Raw genomic sequence first — 22,989 nt, 5'->3', positions numbered from 1 at the left:
CGTTTCCATACTCTGCTGTAATTCTGCTTTGATCCTGAACCAAATGAACTTGTACATCATGATCAATAATCATGAGCTTATTGACAGTAATACAATCTGAGTGACCAATTTTAAACCTCCTTAATGTGAAACTTTAGTTCGGAAGCATTGATGACATTGTCCTACTTTTCATTACTCATCATGTGATGCGAGGAGAAAAGGATTTGCAAGGAGGTCAATTTAAGGTATTTATTCGGATGCAATTTTTATTTTTGTCCTGGCCTAGATGGTGATGTCGGCGGTAGATTGCACTAAGCCGCAGAACCAAGAGTTGTGCACGCAAGAGGGAATCAAGGGTTATCCAACCATTCACCTTTACAGCTACGGCAAGATGGTGCAACGTTACAGCGGTCCACGTGAGGTACGCTACTTGTGTAGTGGTAAATACCCAAGTGATGACTTTCAATAATTATTGTCATGATAGAGTTGCACAGACAGTTACCAATCCCAACTCTTTATTCCTCACCTGTGGCGTTTCAACTATGCCGGTTGGCTCGGAGTTGATACTACAACAACCAGGCACGGCACTGCATCGAAGGACTGCGTTGATTCCTTCATTCAGACTGACCGAATTAATTAACTTCCATCCCGGGCCTTCCTTCATAGTATGTCCTGTCTCCTGAATCTCATAATGCCCAACTTTTCATCGAAGATCTGTTCATTCTCACCCACATGTGGCACCACTGACCATGAACGTGTGAAAGCACCAATCTCTATATTTGGAGTTGAGAGGATCATGACAGTGTTACGCTGTTTATTCACTCAGATTGACTGGTAAGTCCAGAAACATGTCCTCTCCAAAAGGTCTGTTTTCCCCATTTCCTCTGCAATTGATGTTGAAAGTACTTGGGAAAGCTTTCACCAAGGCCTGCTGTCTTTCATGCGCAGGTTTCTTCCATCTCATGTGTAGCTATCACGCTCTTCCTCTTGACCCTGGCACACTGAATCCTTCCTTCCTTCTGCTCGGCCGAAGCCGTTTTCTTTCCTTAATGGAAGCCTAACCTGACCGAGAACAACCTGAGGTCATTCCACAACAGTTGCAATAATGTGTCACATGCTCAGGTGAGCCAGAAGACATCATCTGGCAATCGTTATTGTTGAACTCTCCACACTGTCTCCTTCATTCCTTGTGGTGCTCCCAATCCATCCACTCCAGTACCTCAAAAGGCACAACTTTGGATTCTGTTCCGGTCACTCCTTTGTGGACTTGCTACTGCTTCTCATTTAGCAAACAAGAGGTCAGGGCTATCTACTTGGACATATATCGGGCATTCGACAAAGTCTGGCTTCCTGTTCAGCTTGCGAAGCTCATAACCTGCGGTGTACCTGGCCACCTTTAAACCTGATCATCTGACATCCTTCACTCCATAGTCGATGTGTTCCTATCAATGGAACCCTCTCCTCTCTCATTGAGGCCGGAGTGTCCCCCAGGTGATGTTGTGGTCCTATATTGTTCCTCACCTGGATAAACCCCTTGGATCACCTGCCTAAATGCCCTTCCTTCATCCTTCGCCCCTACCCCCCCCCCCCCTCCCTTTACAAATAGAGCAATCTGAAATTGGGGAACCATTAAACCCAATGGTTTCCATACGTTGTAAAGATTATGTTTATGTTTACATAAGTCTATCCATCATATTTCCATACGTTGTTATTTTTACCATGTATGACGGTACAAGTTGAACTGTAATTTTCTTCCCGGAATCCAATGATTTTTGTTGTTTCAGTTTGATCATTAAATAACATCAATTAATTTCATGTCCACTCCTTCTCCCCATTCCCATTCCCTTTTTTTCTCTCCTTCTCCAGGAGTCAGATTTTGTAGAATTTATGAGAAGCCTTCCTGGCCGAGACCTGTCAAACTCTCAGAGGTCTCACACCGAGCTCTAACCAGGATTGGTCCAAACCGGATACAACCTCAGCCTGTCGATGACAGGCCACCACTAAATGATTGCAAGCCTTCCATCCATGCCGTTATCCTCCACTGCCTTGAAGTTGAGGATTTGTACCCGGTGACTGCCAAAGGGAAGTCTTGGAGACTTGGCGGTTAAGAAGAGTGCAATAGATGTTTTTAATAAGTGGCGGTGAAAAGTATGAAGAGTTGAGTTAGGAATATGAATGGAAAAGGGTAGGAGGAAGCATCGAAGGAATTGTTTGGGTAGCGTGGTGCGGAGTTTGTTGAAAGGTTGCTTCCGCAATATTCGATTTCTGATGAAAGTGAAATGTGGTGCAGATTATGGCTGTTTGGGGCTTTGGGGGGTGGGGGGGGGGAGCAGCCCATTTTAGGAGGTTCGTTGTTCATTTTTGTAGCTCTTCTCAGATTGGTGTACATGTTATACACTACTGTTCGTCACTGTTTGTTTGTTTATGGGTAGTGTGATAGTACTTGCGTCTTTGTTTTCTAATTGGGGGCCATTTCATTTATAATTGGTCAGCAAGAAGAGAGGGGTACATTAGAAGTTCCGCTAATGTGATGTAATATGTAGATTTACTTCGACAGTCACATGCGTCCCACAAATGGCCTCTCCTGATTGATACCACTGGCTTCCTTGGTTCCTTTCACCATGAGTTGCCTTTATGATCCTTGTACCTGTTACAAAGTCCAAATAGCATTGCGGAGAGAAATTTGTTTCCAAGCAATGTGATAGATCTATTTTTGTATCAGGCAGCTTCACGAACTTGTGATTGTGCTCTAGCAAATCATGTTGGAGAATTTGAAATGCACCTTTCCTCTGTATGGACAGTAACTGTACATGCACCGCTGCGATGCTTTGTTACATTCGGCAATGATTGTCCAGTTTCATCCAGAATTAAAAAAACAACTATCTTTTTCCACATTGCTGTAAATATGTAATGGTGCAAATGTATTATTGCATTTTTGCGACACCGTCTTACAAACCATTTTAGCGGTAACTGCACTAGCAGGGTTGCACTGTCCAGGTGCATTGCTCTCGGCCTTTCTGCTCTCCCTCCATTTGGGGAGGAACCATCTGCCTTCCAGGTGTGCAAGTCGAACACTCTAATGGTTCTGCTCTTTCATCCATCATGCCATCATTCCTGAATGGTCTTTATATGGTTGTCTGTGTCTGTGATTACATCATTTACAAAACGCCATGATGGTAACAGTTGCTTGTTGCTACTTTGCAAACGGTGCATTCCGCTTTGACCAAAGATGGTGGCTGCGCCGTTCATTGTGATGGTTGCGCCAGGAATTGCTGATGTTGGCAATATTGGGCTTCCTTGCAAACTCTCAACCAAATGCCTTCTCCTTTGCTTCATAGAAGCCATGAAAATGTAGTTTACGGGGCAGAAGCTGCCTTGTTTTATTGATTCACAAAAGGCAACACATGTTCCAGCATGGGAGTTGTGAAAGAGCTATTCATTGTGATTGGTGTACAGAGAAATGTAAGTGGTACAATCTCACAAATTATTGTCGTGTCAGCCCTGTGATGAACACCTCAGGGCAAAGGAAAACCGAACGTTGTTAACTCTTTGTTAAATATGACGTTGTTAAAAGAAAGTACTTTGAAACCTGGCGGGATTATCTTTTCCGCGCGCACAGGAAGTTTTGAAGCCTTGTCTGATCGGGAACAGCACACGGGGTTAATCCGAACCCACGGAACAACGAAACAAGACAGGACAGAAAAAGTAAAATTCAACAAATATATATTTATTTACAGGAATGTAAAAGACAACGAAAGGTGAGGTAAACTAAAATTCCTAGGTGGAGGTTCCTCCACTCTGACTCGTATACAGACAGGGGAATGATAAAAGAAATAATGTTCCTTTTATAAATTGGCCGAACTCAGCTTTACTGTTCCAGCGAGGGCGTCGATTGAGTCGGCAGTTCCAAAGCGGCCAGAGCCGCGCGCGGGTCCCACTCCAACAATTGCGCGGAGAGGCTTTTTCATCGCACCCCGACCATGAGGTACTCCGTGCAGGCGGGCCTCCTTCGCCAACAAGGCACCGATGATCTCTCCGGCGCACACAGACGAGCGCCCATTGTCCTCCCATGCAAAAAAGCCAAGCGACCGCCACGATCAATACTAGGGCAAGAGCAAAAGGCAAATGCAGCCGTTCTCTTTGAAAGCCAGCACAAGAGAGACAAAATGCCGTCTCCTCTTGCTTTTTCTCCGGGCGTCCCAATGACGTCATCCTTTTTGACCAATCTCCCAGCGACGCCGAATCGTTCCAACCAGACGTTCTTCGGGGCATGGCCTCACAGCCATTCTTTAAACCCAATGACGAAGCTCGGGGCATGGCCTGTCAATTCCGTTCCTCCGAGGCGGAGCCTAACCGTCCTTCGGGAATGTTCGGCTGGGCGCGGTTCCTTTGCCGATCGGCAAATGTTCGGGTTTCCGCCGGGCGATTATGGTTGTTGTAGTGGCGGCCCTTTTTGATGAAATATAAACGAAGGGAAAAATCACATGGGCAATTACACATTGGGGGTTATCCTTAAGTCCTACCTAGTTAGCATAGCTCCACCCCTCGGATGGAGACACATATACAATGTTATTCTATACAGATTCCCTACTTGGTTACAGCGAGGTGGCTTCTTCTTCACTCACACGATCCATGCTAATCTACACATTCCTAACTTTCCTAAGGTATTTCATGCCTACCCCCACAAACGTAACACAGCCCCCCTCCCGGGAATCGTAGCTCCTGCAAGGTTCAATGCAGGCGTTACCGTTCCAGCCTTAACACTTACCGACTCGCACTTAATTCGCCTATGAAATAAATTAGGAAGGGCTGTGGGAAGCGAGCCGTAGCTACCTTACCTGTTCTCCTTACCATTCTACACCCCTTAAACAACAATTCAAATATTGACAAAACTTGGTTCCTTGCTCCTAACTCCTGGGGTGGGTAGAAAAAATGTCAACACACAAACACTCTACCTTAACCGCAAACCTTATTGAAATTCAAGGACATTTGTACAGCCCCCGTTATAAGGACCACCTTCCCCGGTGGATGCCACAATGCCCATTGTTTCCTGCGGAGCCATTCCAATTTACCCAAATTTTCCAGGGCACTGTCCTGGTACAGGTTAGTGACATGGATCGGTGGATCTTCCCCCGCGCACTCGCACACATAAACCCCAATCAACAAAAGCACTCATTCCAAACCTGCAAGACCATGGCATATCACTGGTTACCTGCATGTGTGATCCTCAACTAGGCAGCAGGGAGGTACCGTACAACCAAGATGGTGGAGGCGCTTCAGGCTGTGGTGCCCGCAGTCCAAAATCAAGTACCCGACTTGCGACTTCTACCCCCCCACATTCAACTCTCGGCCCCTGGCACCCAAACAGCTCCTTAGCTGTACGTCCCGCCAGAGAGGGTCTCTGCACCATCCAGGCTCTCTTGGCCTCAGACTCTCATTGCCTCTTCCGGGTCGCCAGGGGTCTCCATACCCGCTGATCGCCCAACCAGACCCTCCTCTGACGGGTTTCCAATTCCAGACACCACTGGCTGCCAGGGACAAATTGCTTCAGGGGGGCCGCAGTCACCGCTCCTCCAGAGCTTGATCCGTACCTGCAGACACACGCACCTTCCCTACCCACAAAATCCAAAATGACATTCCCTCCCCCACTGCCATTCAATTCTCCAACACTGTAGTGCAAAAAGATATTGTGTTCCTACACTGCCATGGCCTGCGTACATGTGTAATTCACATTCACACTTGTAATTCACATTCACACTTGTAATTCACATTCACACTTCCAAGCACAACTCAACTTTCCTCACAACAACACAAAACACAAAACCTTTGACACAAAAAACGCCAACCACAAGACACTTTGTCACACACCCGATCCACTCATCGACCATGTCGTCACTCTCACCCGCCCCCACTCCAAATTACTCATATCCCAATTTAGGAGCAAGAACCGAACACTCGGGACACATCAAAGCACCCCACCTTAAGTGCAGGTAATCGCAGGCTGGTCGGGTCCAAGAGTGCCATCTACCACACCAACTTCCAGATTTATTTCATGGGACCAATCAATTTACACTAAATTTTCCTTTTGTCCAATCAATTTACACTAAATAAATTTACACTTTGTACCATTGTCCACAACAAGTGCCAGCCCCATACTGGCAAGCATGTGTATCCCCCTCCTCCTGTGAGCTTTCCTACACTACTACACTTGGCTACGACAGCTCTGCCCCCCCCCCCCCCTACCGTGTGCGGGCTATCGGGTAAGATGGACAGCTGAACTGCCACCATGACCCACGAGTGTCCACAAGGGTGCAACCCACCATCCCTCCTTCGGCCCCCTGTGAGGACCATGGCTCCACTAGCCGAAGCTGGCCAATGCGGTGAGCACCTGCTGCCAACTCCGACATTCCCAAGGCCTCGGACCTGGGAGACACGGTCACAGTGCGTGGCATCCCCAGCCACGTCCCCTGCACCTCCTCATATCCCCCAGCCTGACCAAATGTAGCCGCTCAGTGCCCAACCACATATGACCTCGCCTAGTTGTCAGTCGTGTTCCACAAAGGAGACTCAATCCCAGAAGACATGGTCACACACCCCGGCCCCCCATGCCACCACATTGACCTCCAGACTGCATAAAACTCCATCCAAGGCTTTCATCCGCAGCTCAATGGAATACTGCTCTCCCCTCTGGGCTGGTGCTCCTGCCTCACACCTAGCTCGGCTTCACGCTGTTGAAAGCAAAGCTTTCAGAATCATTGGAATCTCCCGCAATGAAGCTGATTGTGAACGCATTTCACTCACTCATCACAGGCAGGTTGGTGGTCTTTCTGTCTTCTACCGACTCCTATCCGGCCTAGCTCCCCCAGCTCTCTCTGTGCTCTGTCCCCCAAATATTCCTACAGGTTGCACAAGATCTGCCAGCAACCCTCTTCTGGTGAAATTTCCCAAATCAAGACTCTCTGCTCACCTTCACTCTTTCATTCCTCTTTTCTCCCGCCTCTGGAACAAACTCCCACACTCTCTTCAATCCCACTCCTCGCTCCAGGTCTTTAAAACAACTGTTCACCACCATCTCTTATCTTCCCCCATCCAAAACCTTGATCTTTTCTACCCCCGTTAATTCACCCCAGACCCACTTTTGTCAAATACCAACTTCTTTCCTCGAAGTCCTAGCAGTGTCCATGTGTTTTATACCTTTTTGTTTTTTTTTGTGATTAATGTTGGCTCTTACACGAGCCTCGATCTTGTATGCAAAAAAAAAAAAAAATCTCCCGATGTCCTTGTTCTCCACTGTTGTTGTGCTTCCCTTTCTCTCTCACCCTCTTGTCTCCCGCTCCCTTTATTATATGTTATATGTGTTGGCTCTTGCACGAGCCTCGAGTTAGTATACAAAAAAAAAATTCCGACAACCCGCGGCCCAATATTGAATCCGTCGCCACCCACCGTAGCCAGTTGAAGGCTGTCATGCTAACCTATCAATTTTGTCTCAGCCTCCAACATTTTGGTCTAACCCACTCGGATTAATAATGGTGTCACTGGCCCCAGTGTCCACTGCAGCTTCACAAAATTCCACCTCAATTTTGCATCTAACCCTCAGATTACCCGTGCCAATTTTTCTGCAATTCACTACTTTCACCAAAGGAGGGCGCTTCTCCACACACTTGCCAGCCGAGCATTTCATGCCTACCCCCACAAACGTAACATTCTTACTAAACTTTCTGAGGCTCAATGGAGATGTCACACACAAACCATGCAGACAGAGAGAGTACTTGACACAATACTTGAGAGAACCATGCAGACACAGTACTTGACAAAAGACAAACATGGCCGTTAACCTTGGGAGAAGTTGTTTCCTTGGCCACAATGGGTACTGACAATGCTATGTAGTGCCTACATTGTTCTACTTAGTCAGCGGAGCAATTTGAGGGATAAATCCCCTTCCCCAAAGGATACCGGCCTACCTAACACTCGTTCGAAGTGTAAAAACGAGTTTCAGCCACATTTGAGTTTATCCGTCCTGGGAGACGAGACGTGCCAGTTGTCACTCTTTCCAAGTGTAAAAACGACTTTTGGCCACATACAAGTTTGCCTGTCCTAGAAGGTGCAATGTGCCAGTTATCACTCGTTACTTGTGTAAAAACGACTTTTGGCCACATACAGGTTTGCCTGTCCTGGAAGGTGCAATGTGCCAGTTATCACTCGTTCCAAGTGTAAAAACGAGTTTAAGCGACATACGAGTTTGCCCCGCCTGGGAGATGCCACGTGTTAGTTACCACTCGTTCCAAGTGTAAAAACGACTTTTGGCCACATACAAGTTTGCCCATCCTGGGAGGCACCATGACCATTTATCACCAGTTAGCTCGCTCTCCTTCCAAGTGTAAAAACGAGTTTCAGCCACATATGAGTTTGCCCATCCCGTGAGGTGCCATGTGCCAATTACCAGTTTATCTGTGCTTTAGCTTCTTACTGCTGATCGCTGAGTGAGGAAACAGCACTTACAGCACCTTCAGAAAGTATTCACACCTCTTGACGTTTTCACATTTTGTTGTTTCAGCCTGAATTTAACATTTATTATATTTAATGTTGTTGTCACTGATCTATACATAATAATCCAAAATGTCACAGGGGAATTTTTTTCTGGAAAGTTTTAGGGACTACAGAAATATCTGGTAGACCGGATATCCCTTAAGGACCACGCCCACGGTTGTCCATTGGGAGGGAAGAAAGGCCGAGATCTGCGAGCAGGACGGTCTGGGTGTGAACTTGATTAGACGGGTTCAGGGCTCACCTCAGAGTGTTCGGCTGAATGGGTGAAGCCACCGTCTTCATTACTGTTAAACGTTTGCAAGTTTGGGAAAACATATTTTGTTCCATTTGAGAATTTTGATTGGTCTCACCTCTTCTAATTTAATTGGAGAAACCCACCTCACTCGGTTACTGTGGTATCAGGAGTGGGGTGAAATCAAAATCTTCCAATTGGATCGAGATTAAAGTCAGATAGTGAAGGCAGTGGTGGATCTTGAGATGGCTGAAGCCCAGGCGGAAGCTGTGGAAGAGGCTTTTCGTTGACTCCAAATCTGGAACGACGCCTACCAGTCCCACAACAAGTGCCAGCCCCAGTGGTCAATGTCAAGTTGCCTCCACGAGGCGGAGGTCCGTAGTTTTTCTGGAACGGGAGAAGACCATGCCGGTGACTTGCTGGAGCACGCTCAAAACGCAATTGGTGGGATGGACAGGCAGGAAGCTGCCTTGTTTCTTCTCAAACATGACCGTCTATAACACAGAGTCATCGCCCTGGAACGCCAAAGACAGACGACCGACTAGACAGATTCTCCCAACAAGTTGAGGATTTGGTAAAAAAAAAAAAATCCTCGGTGAACTGTTGTACTTATTGAAGCAACAGGGCCAGGAATGGATCAGTGGATCCTTTCAGAGAAGAAGAGAGTATAGATGTTACTATTGTCACCAACTAGGACATGTGAAGTAGCATTGTCCACAAATTTGAGAGGGATCTCAGATCAACAGTGATCACAGGGGAAACTAAGGAAACCAACACCCTTTACTGCTGAGAACCACAATGCCTTATCAAAATGTTCAACCTTATCATGTAAGCTGGTGGATGCACAGCCTGTTGTTCAGGTCATGATCGGAGGTAACGACGTCCCATGTTTGGTGGATACTGGATCAATGGTCAGTAATTTCTGAAGACTTCTTTATCAAGGAAATCCAGGCGAAATGCGGGATCGAAACGACGAGCGATCCTGCAGACCATGGATAGAAGGCCTGTATCGGGTGTCGGAGCAAGTGGTTGCTCAATAAGGAACGAGTCGGGATCCCAAGTTTCAGGGGATAATCCCGCTCATCCCCCTACCTGGAGCCATCATAATCGGAAATCTAAAAATCGAAGCTTGGGCGATTGTGCGGGATACTGTCTTGGATTCATGTGTCAAGTTTCAGAACAATCAGCCAGGTGATGACAGACAGACATCAGGATGCATTTTACAAGTTAATCTCTTCGTGAATCGAGATGAAATGACATAAAAACCTTCCTTTTCTTTCTTTCTCCATGGTGCTATTTTACCACGGGCTTCCAGATAGGATATTTTAATCATCATATCTCCATTGTCATGAGTTTCTGGTGGGATCCAAGGAGGGCCTAATCTACTATAATGGTGCCTAACCATGATTTGCCAACAGTTTTGATTATTGTACAACCAAATGATGTTCGGTGTTTACAGAGTGTTTGTACTGGCAAAACGTGATGGAAAGAGTGAGTTTGTGTTTGTGTGCGTATTTTCAAACTTCACTTTGGAAAACCAGGAAGCCACAAATGCCCTCAAATTGCAGCGAAAACTGGTGCATTGTAAGGAGATCAGTGAGGTGAGTAGTTTGGTCATCATTTATGGTGCAGGTGTTTATTTGATGCTCCGCCTGTTTTAGAAGTTTATTACTATTTGGTACAGTTTGAACATTCGTGGAACATACCTGTGAATTGATAAATTACATATACTAGCATGACTCGGCGCATTCTGCATGCCGCACCCACCACACGTCGTTTCAGAGGGGTACGCATCTTTGACCATTTCGGTGTCTTTTGTGTCTTCATGGTGTTTTGGGTCTTCAGGGCCATTTGGGTCTTCAGGGTCTTTTGGATCCTCTGGGCCTTTAAGGGTATTTTGGTCTTTAAGGTGTTTTTGGGTCTTCAGGGTCTTTGGTGTCTTCAGAGGCTTTTGGGTCTTTGGTGTCTTTTGGGTCTTTGGGGGTCTTCAGGGGCTTTTGGGTCTTAAGGGTCTTTTGGTTCTTCTTGGTCTTTAAGGGTATTTGGGGTCTTTTGGGTCTTTGGGGTATTTTTGGTCTTCGGGGTGTTTTGGGTCTTTGGGATGTTTTGAGCCTTCGGGATGTTTTGGGTCTTCGGGGTGGTTTGGTCTTTGGGGTGTTTTGGGGTCTTCGGGGTGTTTTGGGTCTTCGGGGTGTTTTGGGTCTTCGGGGTGTTTTGGGTCTTCGGGGTGTTTTGGGTCTTCGGGGTGTTTTGGGTCTTCGGGGTGTTTGGGTGTTCGGGGTGTTTTGGGTCTTCGGGGTGTTTTGGGTCTTCGGGGTGTTTTGGGTCTTCGGGGTGTTTTGGGTCTTCGGGGTGTTTTAGGTCTTCGGGGTGTTTGGGTCTTCGGGGTGTTTGGGTCTTCGGGGTGTTTTGGGTCTTCGGGGTGTTTTGGGTCTTCGGGGTGTTTTGGGTCTTTGGGGTGTTTTCGGTCTTCGGGATGATTTGGGTTTTCGGGGTGTTTTGGGTCTCCGGGGTGTTTTGGATCTGCTGGGTATTTTGGGTCTCCGGGGTGTTTTGGGTCTTCGGGGAGTTTTGGGTCTTCGGGGAGTTTTGGGTCTCAGATCGGCAGTCTGCAGCCTCCTCACTCTCTGCAGACCTGGACAAAATCACAGACTGGTCAAACAAGTGGAAAATATCTTTCAATCCTGACAAATCTCACACTCTTACGATGTCTCTCCGAAAAGACCGACTGGACAACCCTCCCATCTACTTTCTGATTAATCCTCTCCAAGAAGTTCTGTCGCTCAAGCTTTTGGGTCTCACTATCTGCCATGATCTTTCCTGGGAAAACCACATTTCCAAGCTGGCCTCCAAAGCCAGTCGCCGACTGGGCATCCTCCGTCGTGCGAAGTCCTTCCTTGGCACACCTGAGCTCCTCACCACATACAAGGCTTTCATCCGCAGCTCAATGGAATACTGCTCTCCCCTCTGGGCTGGTGCTCCTGCCTCACACCTAGCTCGTCTTCACGCTGTTGAAACCAAAGCGTTCAGAATCATTGGAATCTCCTGCGATGAAGTTAACTCCGAGGGCCTTTTACTCACCCACCGCAGGCAGGTTGGTGGTCTTTCCGTCTTCTACCGACTCCTCTCCGGCCTTGCCCCCCCAGCTCTCTCTGGGCTCTGTCCCCCAAATATTCCTACAGGTCGCACAAGATCTGCCAGCAACCCTCTAATGGTGAAACTGCCAAAATCAAGACTCTGTGCTCACCTTCACTCCTTTATTCCTCTTTTCTCCCGCCTCTGGAACAAACTCCCCCACTCCCTTCAATCCCACTCCTCCCTCCAGGTCTTTAAAACAGCTGTTCACCACCATCTCTTATCCTCCCTCATCCAAAACCTTGATCTTTTCTACCACCGCTAATTTCACCCCAAATCCACTTTTTTTGAAATTCCAACTTCTTTTCTGGAAGTTCTTGCAGTGTTCATATGTTTTATACCTCTCCCACGTCCCCCAGGCCCTCTCCCTCCCACACATCTCCCGATGTCCCTGCTCTCAAATGTTGTGTTTGTGTCCTTCCCCTTCTATCCCCATCTTGTCTACCGCTCCCCTTATTTTGTGTTTTATGTTTCCGTTTGACTTTTTGTGTGATTAATGTTTGCTCTTTCACGAGCCTCGATCTTGTATACAAAAAAAAAATCACTTTGTGAGAGCCAAAGACAGAGGGGGCGGAGCTATAATCATCCTCTGGACGGGGGTGGAGCTGAAGCGTTGTCCAGGGAGACGAGGGGAGGAGAATTGGGCGCGAACAGTGTGTGGTGGAGCTCGCAGGTTTTAGAGGCTGAGGAGAATGGGGAGGAGCCAGGCCGAGCGGGAAAGTCGAGAAGAGGAGCTTTTAGGAGTGTCAGGAGAGGGAAAGAGGTGTGTGAGGGGAATGGTGGTGTTTGCAGTGTTTCTAAAGAGAACTGAAGGAGTTGTGAGGGGAATTGAGCGATGGAAAACGTTGAGGCCATCCTTCCGCCTACCTTGGCCCTTGAGCCGGCTTCTTCCTCCCCCCATTGCTGGTGGTTCGTCGATCTCTCACCTTGCCCATCGTCCTGCCCATCTCAACACCAGCTTTGTGCCTATCTTGCCGCTGCCACACCAGAGATAAGTCGCCCGGTTTTGTGTTCCTCACCCTGTCTGTGCTTGTGACTGAGAGTGAGGTGCCTTAGTTTTAATTAATAATAATAATGTTTATTTCACCCTTGTTTACCTCATTGTATATGGTGATTGTCGATTTTATTTTCCCTGCTTGTCGGTTGTTCGTGATAATACCGTTTGGTTTTGTAAAAACTACAAGGTCGTCGTGATTCTCCTCAGCCGCGCGCGAGCTTATCCCGCCATAATTCGGAACGCCTCGGAGATGAACACGACGGTGTGTCTATATAATACATAGTACGCTATTTCAAAAAGTTGTGGATGACTTGTTAGGAAACTTGGGGGATGAGTTGGGGGTGTGTGTGACGAGAACAAGACGATTACATTTTGGTTTAGGTCCGAATCCAGATCCGACCTGTTAGTGTTAGTGGGAATGGGATACAAAATGTAATGTGTTCAGCCTGGCGGAGGTTTGTGTGTTCTCCACCGACGGAGGCCTCAACTTTTGGGTGTAAGTCCGTGAGAATGTGGGCAGTGTTTTAAGCTACCACACATTTGTCTTGACGTCCCTTTCGAGGCCACCAAAGGCCGCTATAAAGTGTATATTGGGATGTGGGGCCAGGTAGTGCTGCTAAGGCCTTCAAGTACAAGCAAAAGGGTAACCATCATGAGGCCAATAACGCCATAGCTTTACAATGTCCAACACCGCCCGAAACCACCGCCGGGTAGCACCGGGTATCCCCTGTAGTACGTAATAAATAGAACAAATATTTTCTCTTTTGTCTCATGACTTCCTCCTTTAACCCTTTCCATTCCCTCGTCTTGTACTTCTCAGAGCTGATAAATGTATTATTAAATAATCTATATAATAATAGCGTAAGGACTCGACTTTGTTATCCCTTTTACGCCGCACCCAGTGACCCGATGCCCACGGCACTAATGGATTTACGATCTATGAACCGCGCTCTTTGTTTATCACGTACAGCCATACTCGAAAAATCTGAATTAGCCGACGTTGGGGCCCAAAAGCATCCGATTAACTGCCGATACGACGCCATCTTACTGGCGTCTCCTGGGCGAAGGCGAAGCAAGCCGTCCGCCGATTGGACAGGCGAAGGCGAAAGCAAGCCGTCCACTGAGTGGACAATGAGAATGAAGTGGACAAAGTGGACAATCCAGAGCATGCGTTTGTGCCGGTGTCGGCGACCGTTGTTCATATACGCACTCTTCATTCTCATCTTTCTTCCTAACTCTTACTCGGACAAGCAAATCCCCTATGCCATCCATAATGGTACACTCTATCCATACACCACATCCTCCCTTCCGTGGATGTTCCACGGGTTTCGGCTAGTACTGAATATTATTCTATGTCAAAAACATTATTTCATTGAATTGCAACAGAAAAGCTTTATTGAATTTTTGCAAATCACATCAGAGAACCATCAATTGTTATCCCACTAATACCAAGCGCAGCAAAGAGGCAAGGAGAGTAAATCATTGGCTATCCAATGAAGCTCAAACAAAGAAAGGCAGCATAACTCCAACATTCTAAGGTCAGACAATAACACCTGGTATGAGACCTTGTAGGATTCATCATGTTATTTATGAACTGGTGAATGAGCGGGAACTTGAATGGGTTGCGGAAACGCTTCCACCCTGCACTCCATATGTCTGACACGCTATGACGGGCGCCGTTCTCTCAGTGATGATCTCTTTGGTAGTTGTAGTACTACTGATCACTCCACCTGTGCTGGAACTACTCTTCTGTGACAGACTGCTTTGGCTTCCGGCACCTGCACATATAAATAGGATTAAAGAAAAACATCAATTAAGAACTTAATACTGGTAATCTGCAATCAGCAATGATGGATGTCATTGCTAATCATCAGCAATGGATGAAACTGGTGAAAAGTGTAACATCATGAGCTCGTGGTTATATATATATATATATATATTATATGTATGTGTGTATGTGTGTATGTATGTATGTATGTACTGTTTCGTTTTTGGGGGGTAGACATGGAATACCTTAGGAAAGTCGGAATCGTATAAATTAGCTTGCACCGAGTGTCGCGAAGAAGAAGAAGCCATCTCGTGGTATCTAAGTAGGGTCGAATGTCCGGTTAAGTGTTTATGTGTCTCCACCCGGAGGAGTGGAGTTGTGCTATCTAAGTAGGGTCGAATGTCCAGTTAAGTGTTTATGTGTCTCCACCCGGAGGAGTGGAGTTGTGCTATCTAAGTAGGGTCGAATGTCCAGTTAAGTGTTTATGTGTCTCCACCCGGAGGAGTGGAGTTGTGCTATCTAAGTAGGGTCGAATGTCCAGTTAAGTGTTTATGTGTCTCCACCCGGAGGAGTGGAGTTGTGCTATCGAGGTAGGGTCGAATGTCCGGTTAAGTGTTTATGTGTCTCCACCCGGAGGAGTGGAGTTGTGCTATCGAGGTAGGGTCGAATGTCCGGTTAAGTGTTTATGTGTCTCCACCCGGAGGAGTGGAGTTGTGCTATCGAGGTAGGGTCGAATGTCCGGTTAAGTGTTTATGTGTCTCCACCCGGAGGAGTGGAGTTGTGCTATCAAGGTTGGGTCTGTAAGGTTAAATTCCCCTGTATGTGCTTGCCTCCCCATTATTTTTCCCTCATGTTCTTTTAAAACTCAGCCGGCCAGGCAATGGACTCATTCGCTTACCACGCCGCCAGGTCCGAGAGACCCAGCACATTTGCCAATCGGCAGGTAAACCACGACGTCATCTGAACATTCCTGAACAGAGATTAGAATCCGCCCCCGACGACTCGTAACGAGGAGGCCACGCCTGAGTTCTAGGGTCATGAGTTCAAATACCCATCAGTCGTTGAATTACACCGCATGGAGTTGACTCAGCCCGTCATCCTTCCGAGCTCGGCAAAATGAGTTGGCCTGTGATGTACTTGCACCCTTTACATGCTGACGTACTTACACCCTCTACAGAGGAGATACAGCCATGGGTAGCACAACGTAAGGTTAAGTAAGCCATGGTCACGATGCAACCATTGCCAGTTTGGTCTCAATACCCTGAAGACGCCAAAGGCCCCTTGAGATTCCCAAGGTTCTCAAGATACTTAAGACTCCAACATCCTTCAGACACTTTCAACACCTTTCGATCCCTTCACCCTTTAGATCTTTTATACCCTTTAGATCTTAGAACCTTTTGACCTTTACACCTTGTAGGTCCCTTTGGAGGCCTTAGACCTTAACAGCATTTAGACCCCTTACACTCTTCAGACAGATTAGACAGCTTGGACCTTTGACTATTCTGAGATGTAGACCACTTGGCCATTTTAGACCCTTTTTACATGCTTGCGAGATTATACCCTTTCGACCCCTTAGACGCTAACTACTATTGGAACGTACCCTTTAGACCTTTAGACCATCCATAACCTTTTAAGCACACACCACGCAAACATCTATACTCTTCTTGCAAAATAGACGATACTTTTTCGCAAGTGATGCGCAAGCTCGAACCACCCAGGATGTGGGTACTTTGCTAGTGGACTACAAAGTAGAGAATATTTCATCAGCGATTCATGTCTATACTGTTTCGGTCTCATGTCCGGTGATAGAGATGATAGGTATAGAGATGATAGGTGATAGAGACTCATTGTTTTTTCTTTTTTTCCCGAGTCTGGTCCAGCTGAGGACATTGATGTTCACAAATTCCGGTGAAATTGATTGCTTTGGGTAAGAATACAAATAACATCAAATATTCTACATTAAATTATATGAACATGATTTGCACAGAACAAATACATTTCATCAACATTCACATTTCATGATCGCCTTTTATTGAGTGCTATGGTTTGTGTAAGTTGGAGACGATGGGACTCACTGCTGGAATGGGAATGGTGACCTGTTAGCACTTGTCCTGCACCACCAGTACTTGAGGTGCTGTATTGAATGGAACCACTAGAGCTCATGTCCATTTCTGTCACACTGGGGAAAATAAACATGGACATTTTTTGTGCAAGCATGATGTCTAATCTACTACAGCTAAAAGGAGTAGCATCTGTCCGTCCGTCACACTTTATTCAAAAGAGTTCCTGCTGCCCTTGAATAATAAAATTGTGATGTTGGAAAGCTAACAATCGGTTTATTTAAACACTTTGTCCAACTTGTAAAACATTGTGCCTGTTTAAACATAACAAGTACAAAAAGTTTTAATTAAAACAAAAGCCGCGTCGATGTTACACAATGCCTAGATGCAGCTGTGCCTATAACGTCGATGTTATAGGCACAGGGCATTCCTATTGATTCGATTACTTGATGTTATTTTTGTGCAAAGTGAAAATATATCTCGGCAATTTCCCGTGTGTGGCGACGAATTTTTAATATATCTCGGCATTTTCCCGTCTGTTATTTCGGGCGGTGTACGACTGACCATGCCGCGATTTAAACAAAATATATATATCTCGGCATTTTCCCGTATGTGGCGACACGTGAACGAAGCTATGCTCCTCTCTCCACATTATTGTGACGACGTATAAATTAAATATTTCATCGTGACGATTGTCATCAAATGGACGAATTTTAAATATATCTCGGCATTTTCCCGTCTGTTATTTCGGGCGGTGTATGACTGACCATGCCGCGATTTAAACAAAATATATATATATCTCGGCATTTTCCTGTATGTGGCGACACGTGAACGAAGCTATGCTCCTCTCTCCACATTATTGTGACGACGTATAAATTAAATATTTCATCGTGACGATTGTCATCAAATGGACGAATTTTTAATATATCTCGGCATTTTCCCGTCTGTTATTTTGGGCGGTGTATGACTGACCATGCCGCGATTTAAACAAAATATATATATCTCGGCATTTTCCCGTCTGTTATTTCGGGCGGTGTATGACTGACCATGCCGCGATTTAAAAAAAATATATCTCAATGGACTTGAAGTTACAGGCCTTTGAGAATTCATTTCGTTCTATAAAGGGCAACTTTCATCGGATTTTCTTCCCGTTTTTTTTCAACCGAGTCTAAAACTATGTTAGCGACTGTGAAAAATGAAATGATATATCGAATTTGATTTGAAATAAAACTGTGAGAGAGGAAGACACCACGGGCCTACAAAACAGGCCTCAAAGCTATGCGAGTTAATAAAATGGTGGATATTTGTTTATATGAAGCCTCTCCCAAAATGGGTGGAGCTATGGTTCCCAGAATGGGTGGAGCTTTGAGGTTTTGTCTTCTCTGCAAGAACAAGAAGAAGAACAAGAAGAACAACAACAACAGCAGAGGGCACTCTATTAGCAGCGTCTGCGACGCGGCTAAAAATGCCTTATTGGAGGACTTGAGCTTGATGTCGCAGTTATAATGGTACCACTTCTATTGGTCTATGACAGCAGGAACCCCTGAGAATAAATCGTGGTGACACAGATGGAGCACACAGAATTATACATAGTAAAACTTCTCGGAGCAACAGAAAAATATATAGAAGTAGATAGGAGCACAAAAACAATTAGAATGGCACACGGTAGAGCACATACCTCCAGGAGGCTGAACAGTTTACATTTTGTATCCCACTGATAGGCCAGATCTGCATCCGGAGCTTAACCAAAATTGAATCGGCTTGTTCTTGTCACTTACCCAACCCATCCACTAAGTTGTGTCATAACCCGTCGACAAATTTTTGAGATATCCTGCTATATCGTTTTTGGCCGCATCTCTCAATGGTGACGAATCACTTAAAAAATTGAGACATTCTCGTATGTATATTCGGATCTTCACCAAAATCGAATCATTTCGTCCTTGTCACACACCCAACCTGTCCACCAAATTTCTTCCGAATTAGTCCACAACCTTTTGAAATATCCTGTTCACAGACAGACAGGGGTGAAATCATAACCTCCTTCCAACTTTGTTGGTGGAGGGAACAAGTACAGTCAGAGCAACAGGAACAACAATTACGCAACATCTTAGTTGTGAGGGATCTCTGGGTCGCTGTCAGAATATCAATTGGTAATCTCTATACCACAGGCCTGTTAGAGCAGAACTGTCCAAGGCTAATCAACAACAACCATAACAACAATCATGTGTTCCAAAACATCCTCTTTTCGCATCTTTCACTATATTTTACATCGTCATTGACACTCACAGATAGATATGCAACATGTTTGTGGTGTGCAGTATGGTCTTTTGATTAAACCTATGCATACTTCAAAACACTTGAGACAAAAGGTCTGAAGGTGAATATCGGAGAGACGAAGGTGATGGCAAGTGGTAAAGCATGTGGTGAGGTGGAAAGAACTGGGAAGTGGCCGTGTGCTGTGTGCAGGAAGGGTGTCGGAGTGAACTCCATTCAATGTACAATGTGCGCTGAGTGGGTTCATCAAAAATGTAGTGGTTTGAGAGGGTCATTAACCAGTGGGGCAGCTACATTCAAGTGTAAGGTGTGCACAGAGGGAGCTGCAGATGGAGGAAATGTTGAGTTGGATCTTGGAGATGGCGTGAAAGCTGGAAGGTGTGAAAACATTTTACTACCTCGGAGACATGCTGAATGGAGAAGGTGGATCAGACTCGGCAACGGTTGCTCGAGTGAGATGTGCATGGAAGAAGTTTCGGGAACTGAGTGGCGTGCTGACGATGAGGAGAGTGTCGTTGAAGCTGAAGGGAAAGGTGTATGCTGCATGTGTGAGAAGTGTTATGATTTATGGGAGCGAGACATGGTTAATGAACGTAGAGCAGCAACGAAGGTTGGAAAGGGTGGAAATGCGAATGGTTCGATGGATGTGTGGAGTATCGTTGAGAGAGAGAGGAAGACAAATGATGAATTGCGAAAGATGATGGGAATAGAGCCTGTGATTGATGCTGTGAAGTGAAACATGTTGAGATGGTTTGGTCATGTGTTGAGGAAGGATGAAAGTGACTGGTTGAGAAGAGTGATGGAAATGAATGTAGAAGGAAGTAGAGGACGGGGAAGACCGAGAAAGACTTGGCTAAAGATGGTGGAAGAAGAAATGCGGGCAAGGGGGTTAACAAGGGGAGATGCAGAAAATAGGGCAAAATGGAGAACATTGTCATGGGGACCGCAAGGCTAACCCCCGCTCTTGCAGGGAAAATGGCCTTAAAATGCATGTTGTATACTTGAAAACACTTGATAATTATCCTCAATATAAAACTATGGTGATCCATTTTGGAGCAATCCATCCTTCACAAAGACTCCAGCATATTATTTAGGTGTAAATGATTGCTAGTGGTCAGTATTCATGCCTCCCACTAGGCTTCTTTAGATTTACAATGCCAGCAGGTATGCGGATAATAAATAAATAAACAACTCGTCTCAAATCCTTGGTGCATCGAATTGCTGGCTGAAATTTATATTTTGATACAAACATTGAAGAATTTCTGAGTTCCTCCACTCACATCGTAAACATGTTCCAGTGGAGCCGAGAGTTCACCAAGGCAGTGTTTTGGAAGTTTTGTGCCTCATCTATATCGATGATCTTTTCAGTGCTCTGGAAAAACAACTTTCTTTTTGCAGATGATTTCAGATTGTGTCATGCAGCACCCTCATCCCTCTTCGTGGCCAACAGCAGCTAGGTCTCTCTCCCTCTGCTGACCTGGGAATGATTGAACTCTGATTTGTAAAATGGAACAGGTCTTTCTCTCGTTGAAAGTCTCGTTGTTTCACCCTGTCATTACAGAAAGATCGTCAAATGAATCCACCTCTCAATTTCCTTGGTCATCCCCTGGAAGAGTCTGTCTCTTGAACTTCAAGGCTTCAACATCAGCTCTGACATTTCCTGAGCAGACCACATAGCAAAGTTACTTTCCATGGCCAGCCGCAGACTCGACATCTAAGTCTTTCCTTGGAAAAATCAGAGCTAATCACAGTCTTCTCTTTTAGTCCTGAAACCCTCCCCAGCAACTCCAGGATATACACGTTCTTCCAGTAACTCCCTCCTGGTTAAGCTTCCAAAAGCCATGCTGACTACACAACTCAACTGATATATTCTTCACTGTTTCCATCAATGGAGCCACCTTCAATAGAAGAGGCTGTACTGTCTTACTCTTCCCTCCAAGGCTTCAACAAGCGGTGAACCGCCACCTTGTGTCATCGCTAATGGTGACCCATGTACCTTATTACTCCCATTAATCTTTCCTAACCCAACCATCTTGTTAGTTTCAGTGTTTACTCCACTCCTCCCTCCGTCTTCGTTGGTTCATTCATTCTCTTGATGTTTGTCCCATTACATTTGTCCCATGTTTGTCAGATTTACCTTGCTCTTCCATGAGCCTCATTCCTGTAAAGAAAGAAAAATGAGTGAATACTCCGTAAATCTTTCTACTCCTGGGACTATGTTGAGGCATTGGCCACCTACTTTGAATGACCCCAAGAAGCGTACACTTTGAGACACCTGATGGTGTTTGTATGTGGAAATTGCACTCCTTGTCTCGACAGTTAAACTTTCCACCTTCTTCACTTATTCCTTAATTTCTCAATCTGCCCAATTGATATCACACATACATGCGTTAATTGTTTAATTCCTATCTCTGATATGAATGTTCAGGATATCCTGAAGCTGTGTAGTTATATGACTGTAACTATACTATAGCTGTGCCATCCGATCGGACCCGTTAGCCTTCCAAAAACGCTCTACCAACCTGCTAAATAGAATGTAGAATGTATAACTCTTTCACTTGCATTCTTTCCTTGGGTACACAATTGTGTATTGTATTGTTAGTTATGAGTGCCCTCAGAGCAGAACTTGTTTGATATACTGAAGTATTGCACGATACATGATGTGAAATAGCCGCACCATGCGATCATGTCACAGTGGTCCTTTTTTTTAGGTCAAACACATTGTGTCCCAAGTATGTTGTAAAAGCTTTGTGTTGTGCCATTAATTAGAGTTGATTGAAAATTGGAATTACTTTTTTAACCTCATTTGCTGTAAACCTGTCTGATCTAATATTTGCTGTTAGCTTGTGCATGATAAGATGTTTAAAAGACATGAAAGAAACTTACCCGAGAGATATGCCCTCTAAAATCTTCCTATAAGTGGCTATTTCTTGATCGAGAGCAATCTTCATGTCCATCAGTGTCCTGAAGGCCACCAGCTGTTTCTGTAGCTCTGCTCTGTGATGCTCAATTGAGGACTCGTACTCCATCGATTGGCTCTGCAGTGAACTGATCTGTGTTTGGAATTGTCCTTCAAGCTCCATCAGCATTTGCTGCAGTGAGTTGTGCTGTGTGAGAGGGTCCATCAAGAACGGTATTGGTCACTTGTTTGTCACTCACTCCATCCCACCAACATCATGAGAGTTCGTTTATAAACCTCTGTTCTGTATCAAACACTCAGCATGGTGAATGCTGTGATGAGAGTACTGAGAGGTCCATTCATGCCAAACAGGTAAAGATCTCCAAACAAGTTTAGGAGAAATTATATCTCCAGAATGATTGCGATTTTCAAAACACTTTGGTGATCCTTATTGAAGAAGGTTTTTTTTTCTCATCCGTTTCACCAATCGAGCTCACACATTGACATTCCCAGAGCTTTATAACCCTGTCGGCATGCCAATTGATCCGAAATGAAGGGGATGAGAAAACAATTTGGGGAAGAGATTTACAGACATGTTTGATAATTATTAGATCTCTGAATTGTTCATGTTGACATCTTTTAAATGATCACAAGATCTATGGAAGAGTGATCCAGTGTTTGGAACCAATGCTGTGGAGATACTCGTACCCGCATGTGCAAACTCTGGAGCTGCATTTGCATCTCCTGGACGGTCTTGGTGATCTCCATCGTTTCTGTGCTTGTTGTTGTTACTACTGCTGCCACTTCCCTGCTTTCATTTTCGAAGCGCTGTATCTGAAAATTGAGTTTGCCATTAATTTATGATCACGATTTACAAACAAAGAAGAAAGAAAATATCTTATATAATTATATAACAAGCTCAACTGACTCGATCACTCAGAGATGGCACACTGTCCTTCCCAGTTGTCTGTTGAGGAAAGGTGATCAAATTAACTCGCAACTCAAGTGGAGTTTAGCCGGTCGAGTGTTCAATATGATTAATATATCATTTTAATCACTCCATTGCAGAGAGGACAGCCAGCTTAAGTTCCATCCTGA

The 22,989-nt window shown here is 45.4% G+C and overlaps 2 protein-coding genes across 3 annotated transcripts in view; one reads left to right on the top strand and one right to left on the bottom strand.

The window, feature by feature from the left end:
- The window catches only part of LOC144894093 (protein disulfide-isomerase A5-like), an 87,924-nt gene extending 85,053 nt beyond the window's left edge, over positions 1 to 2,871 (top strand). Inside the window, exons 13-14 of the mRNA XM_078786112.1 lie at positions 266 to 400; positions 1,846 to 2,871. Coding sequence (XP_078642238.1) covers positions 266 to 400; positions 1,846 to 1,926 — 216 coding nt within the window. The 3' untranslated portion in view covers positions 1,927 to 2,871. The remainder of the gene's footprint in view (positions 1 to 265; positions 401 to 1,845) is intronic.
- Positions 2,872 to 14,254: 11,383 nt separating this feature from the next.
- Positions 14,255 to 22,729, bottom strand: LOC144894094 (keratin, type II cytoskeletal 7-like). 2 transcript variants are annotated; one of them, XM_078786113.1, is made up of 4 exons: positions 22,600 to 22,729; positions 21,879 to 22,099; positions 16,734 to 16,837; positions 14,255 to 14,668 (listed from the first exon to the last, which is right to left on the bottom strand). In XM_078786113.1, exons 1-4 carry the CDS (start codon positions 22,657 to 22,659, stop codon positions 14,478 to 14,480), a joined length of 576 nt encoding a protein of 191 aa, XP_078642239.1. In that variant the 5' UTR covers positions 22,660 to 22,729; the 3' UTR covers positions 14,255 to 14,477. The 2 variants fall into 2 exon arrangements, with proteins under 2 accessions (XP_078642239.1, XP_078642240.1); XM_078786114.1 differs by having other exon boundaries at positions 16,755 to 16,837.
- Positions 22,730 to 22,989: the final 260 nt, after the last annotated feature.

The sequence above is a fragment of the Myxine glutinosa genome, chromosome 10 (genome assembly GCF_964187855.1).
Source record: "Myxine glutinosa chromosome 10, kmMyxGlut1.1, whole genome shotgun sequence".
NCBI classification, from domain to species: domain Eukaryota; kingdom Metazoa; phylum Chordata; class Myxini; order Myxiniformes; family Myxinidae; genus Myxine; species Myxine glutinosa.
The sequence above is the reverse complement of the archived record's forward strand: the minus strand, read 5'-3'. Positions and strand labels throughout refer to the sequence as shown.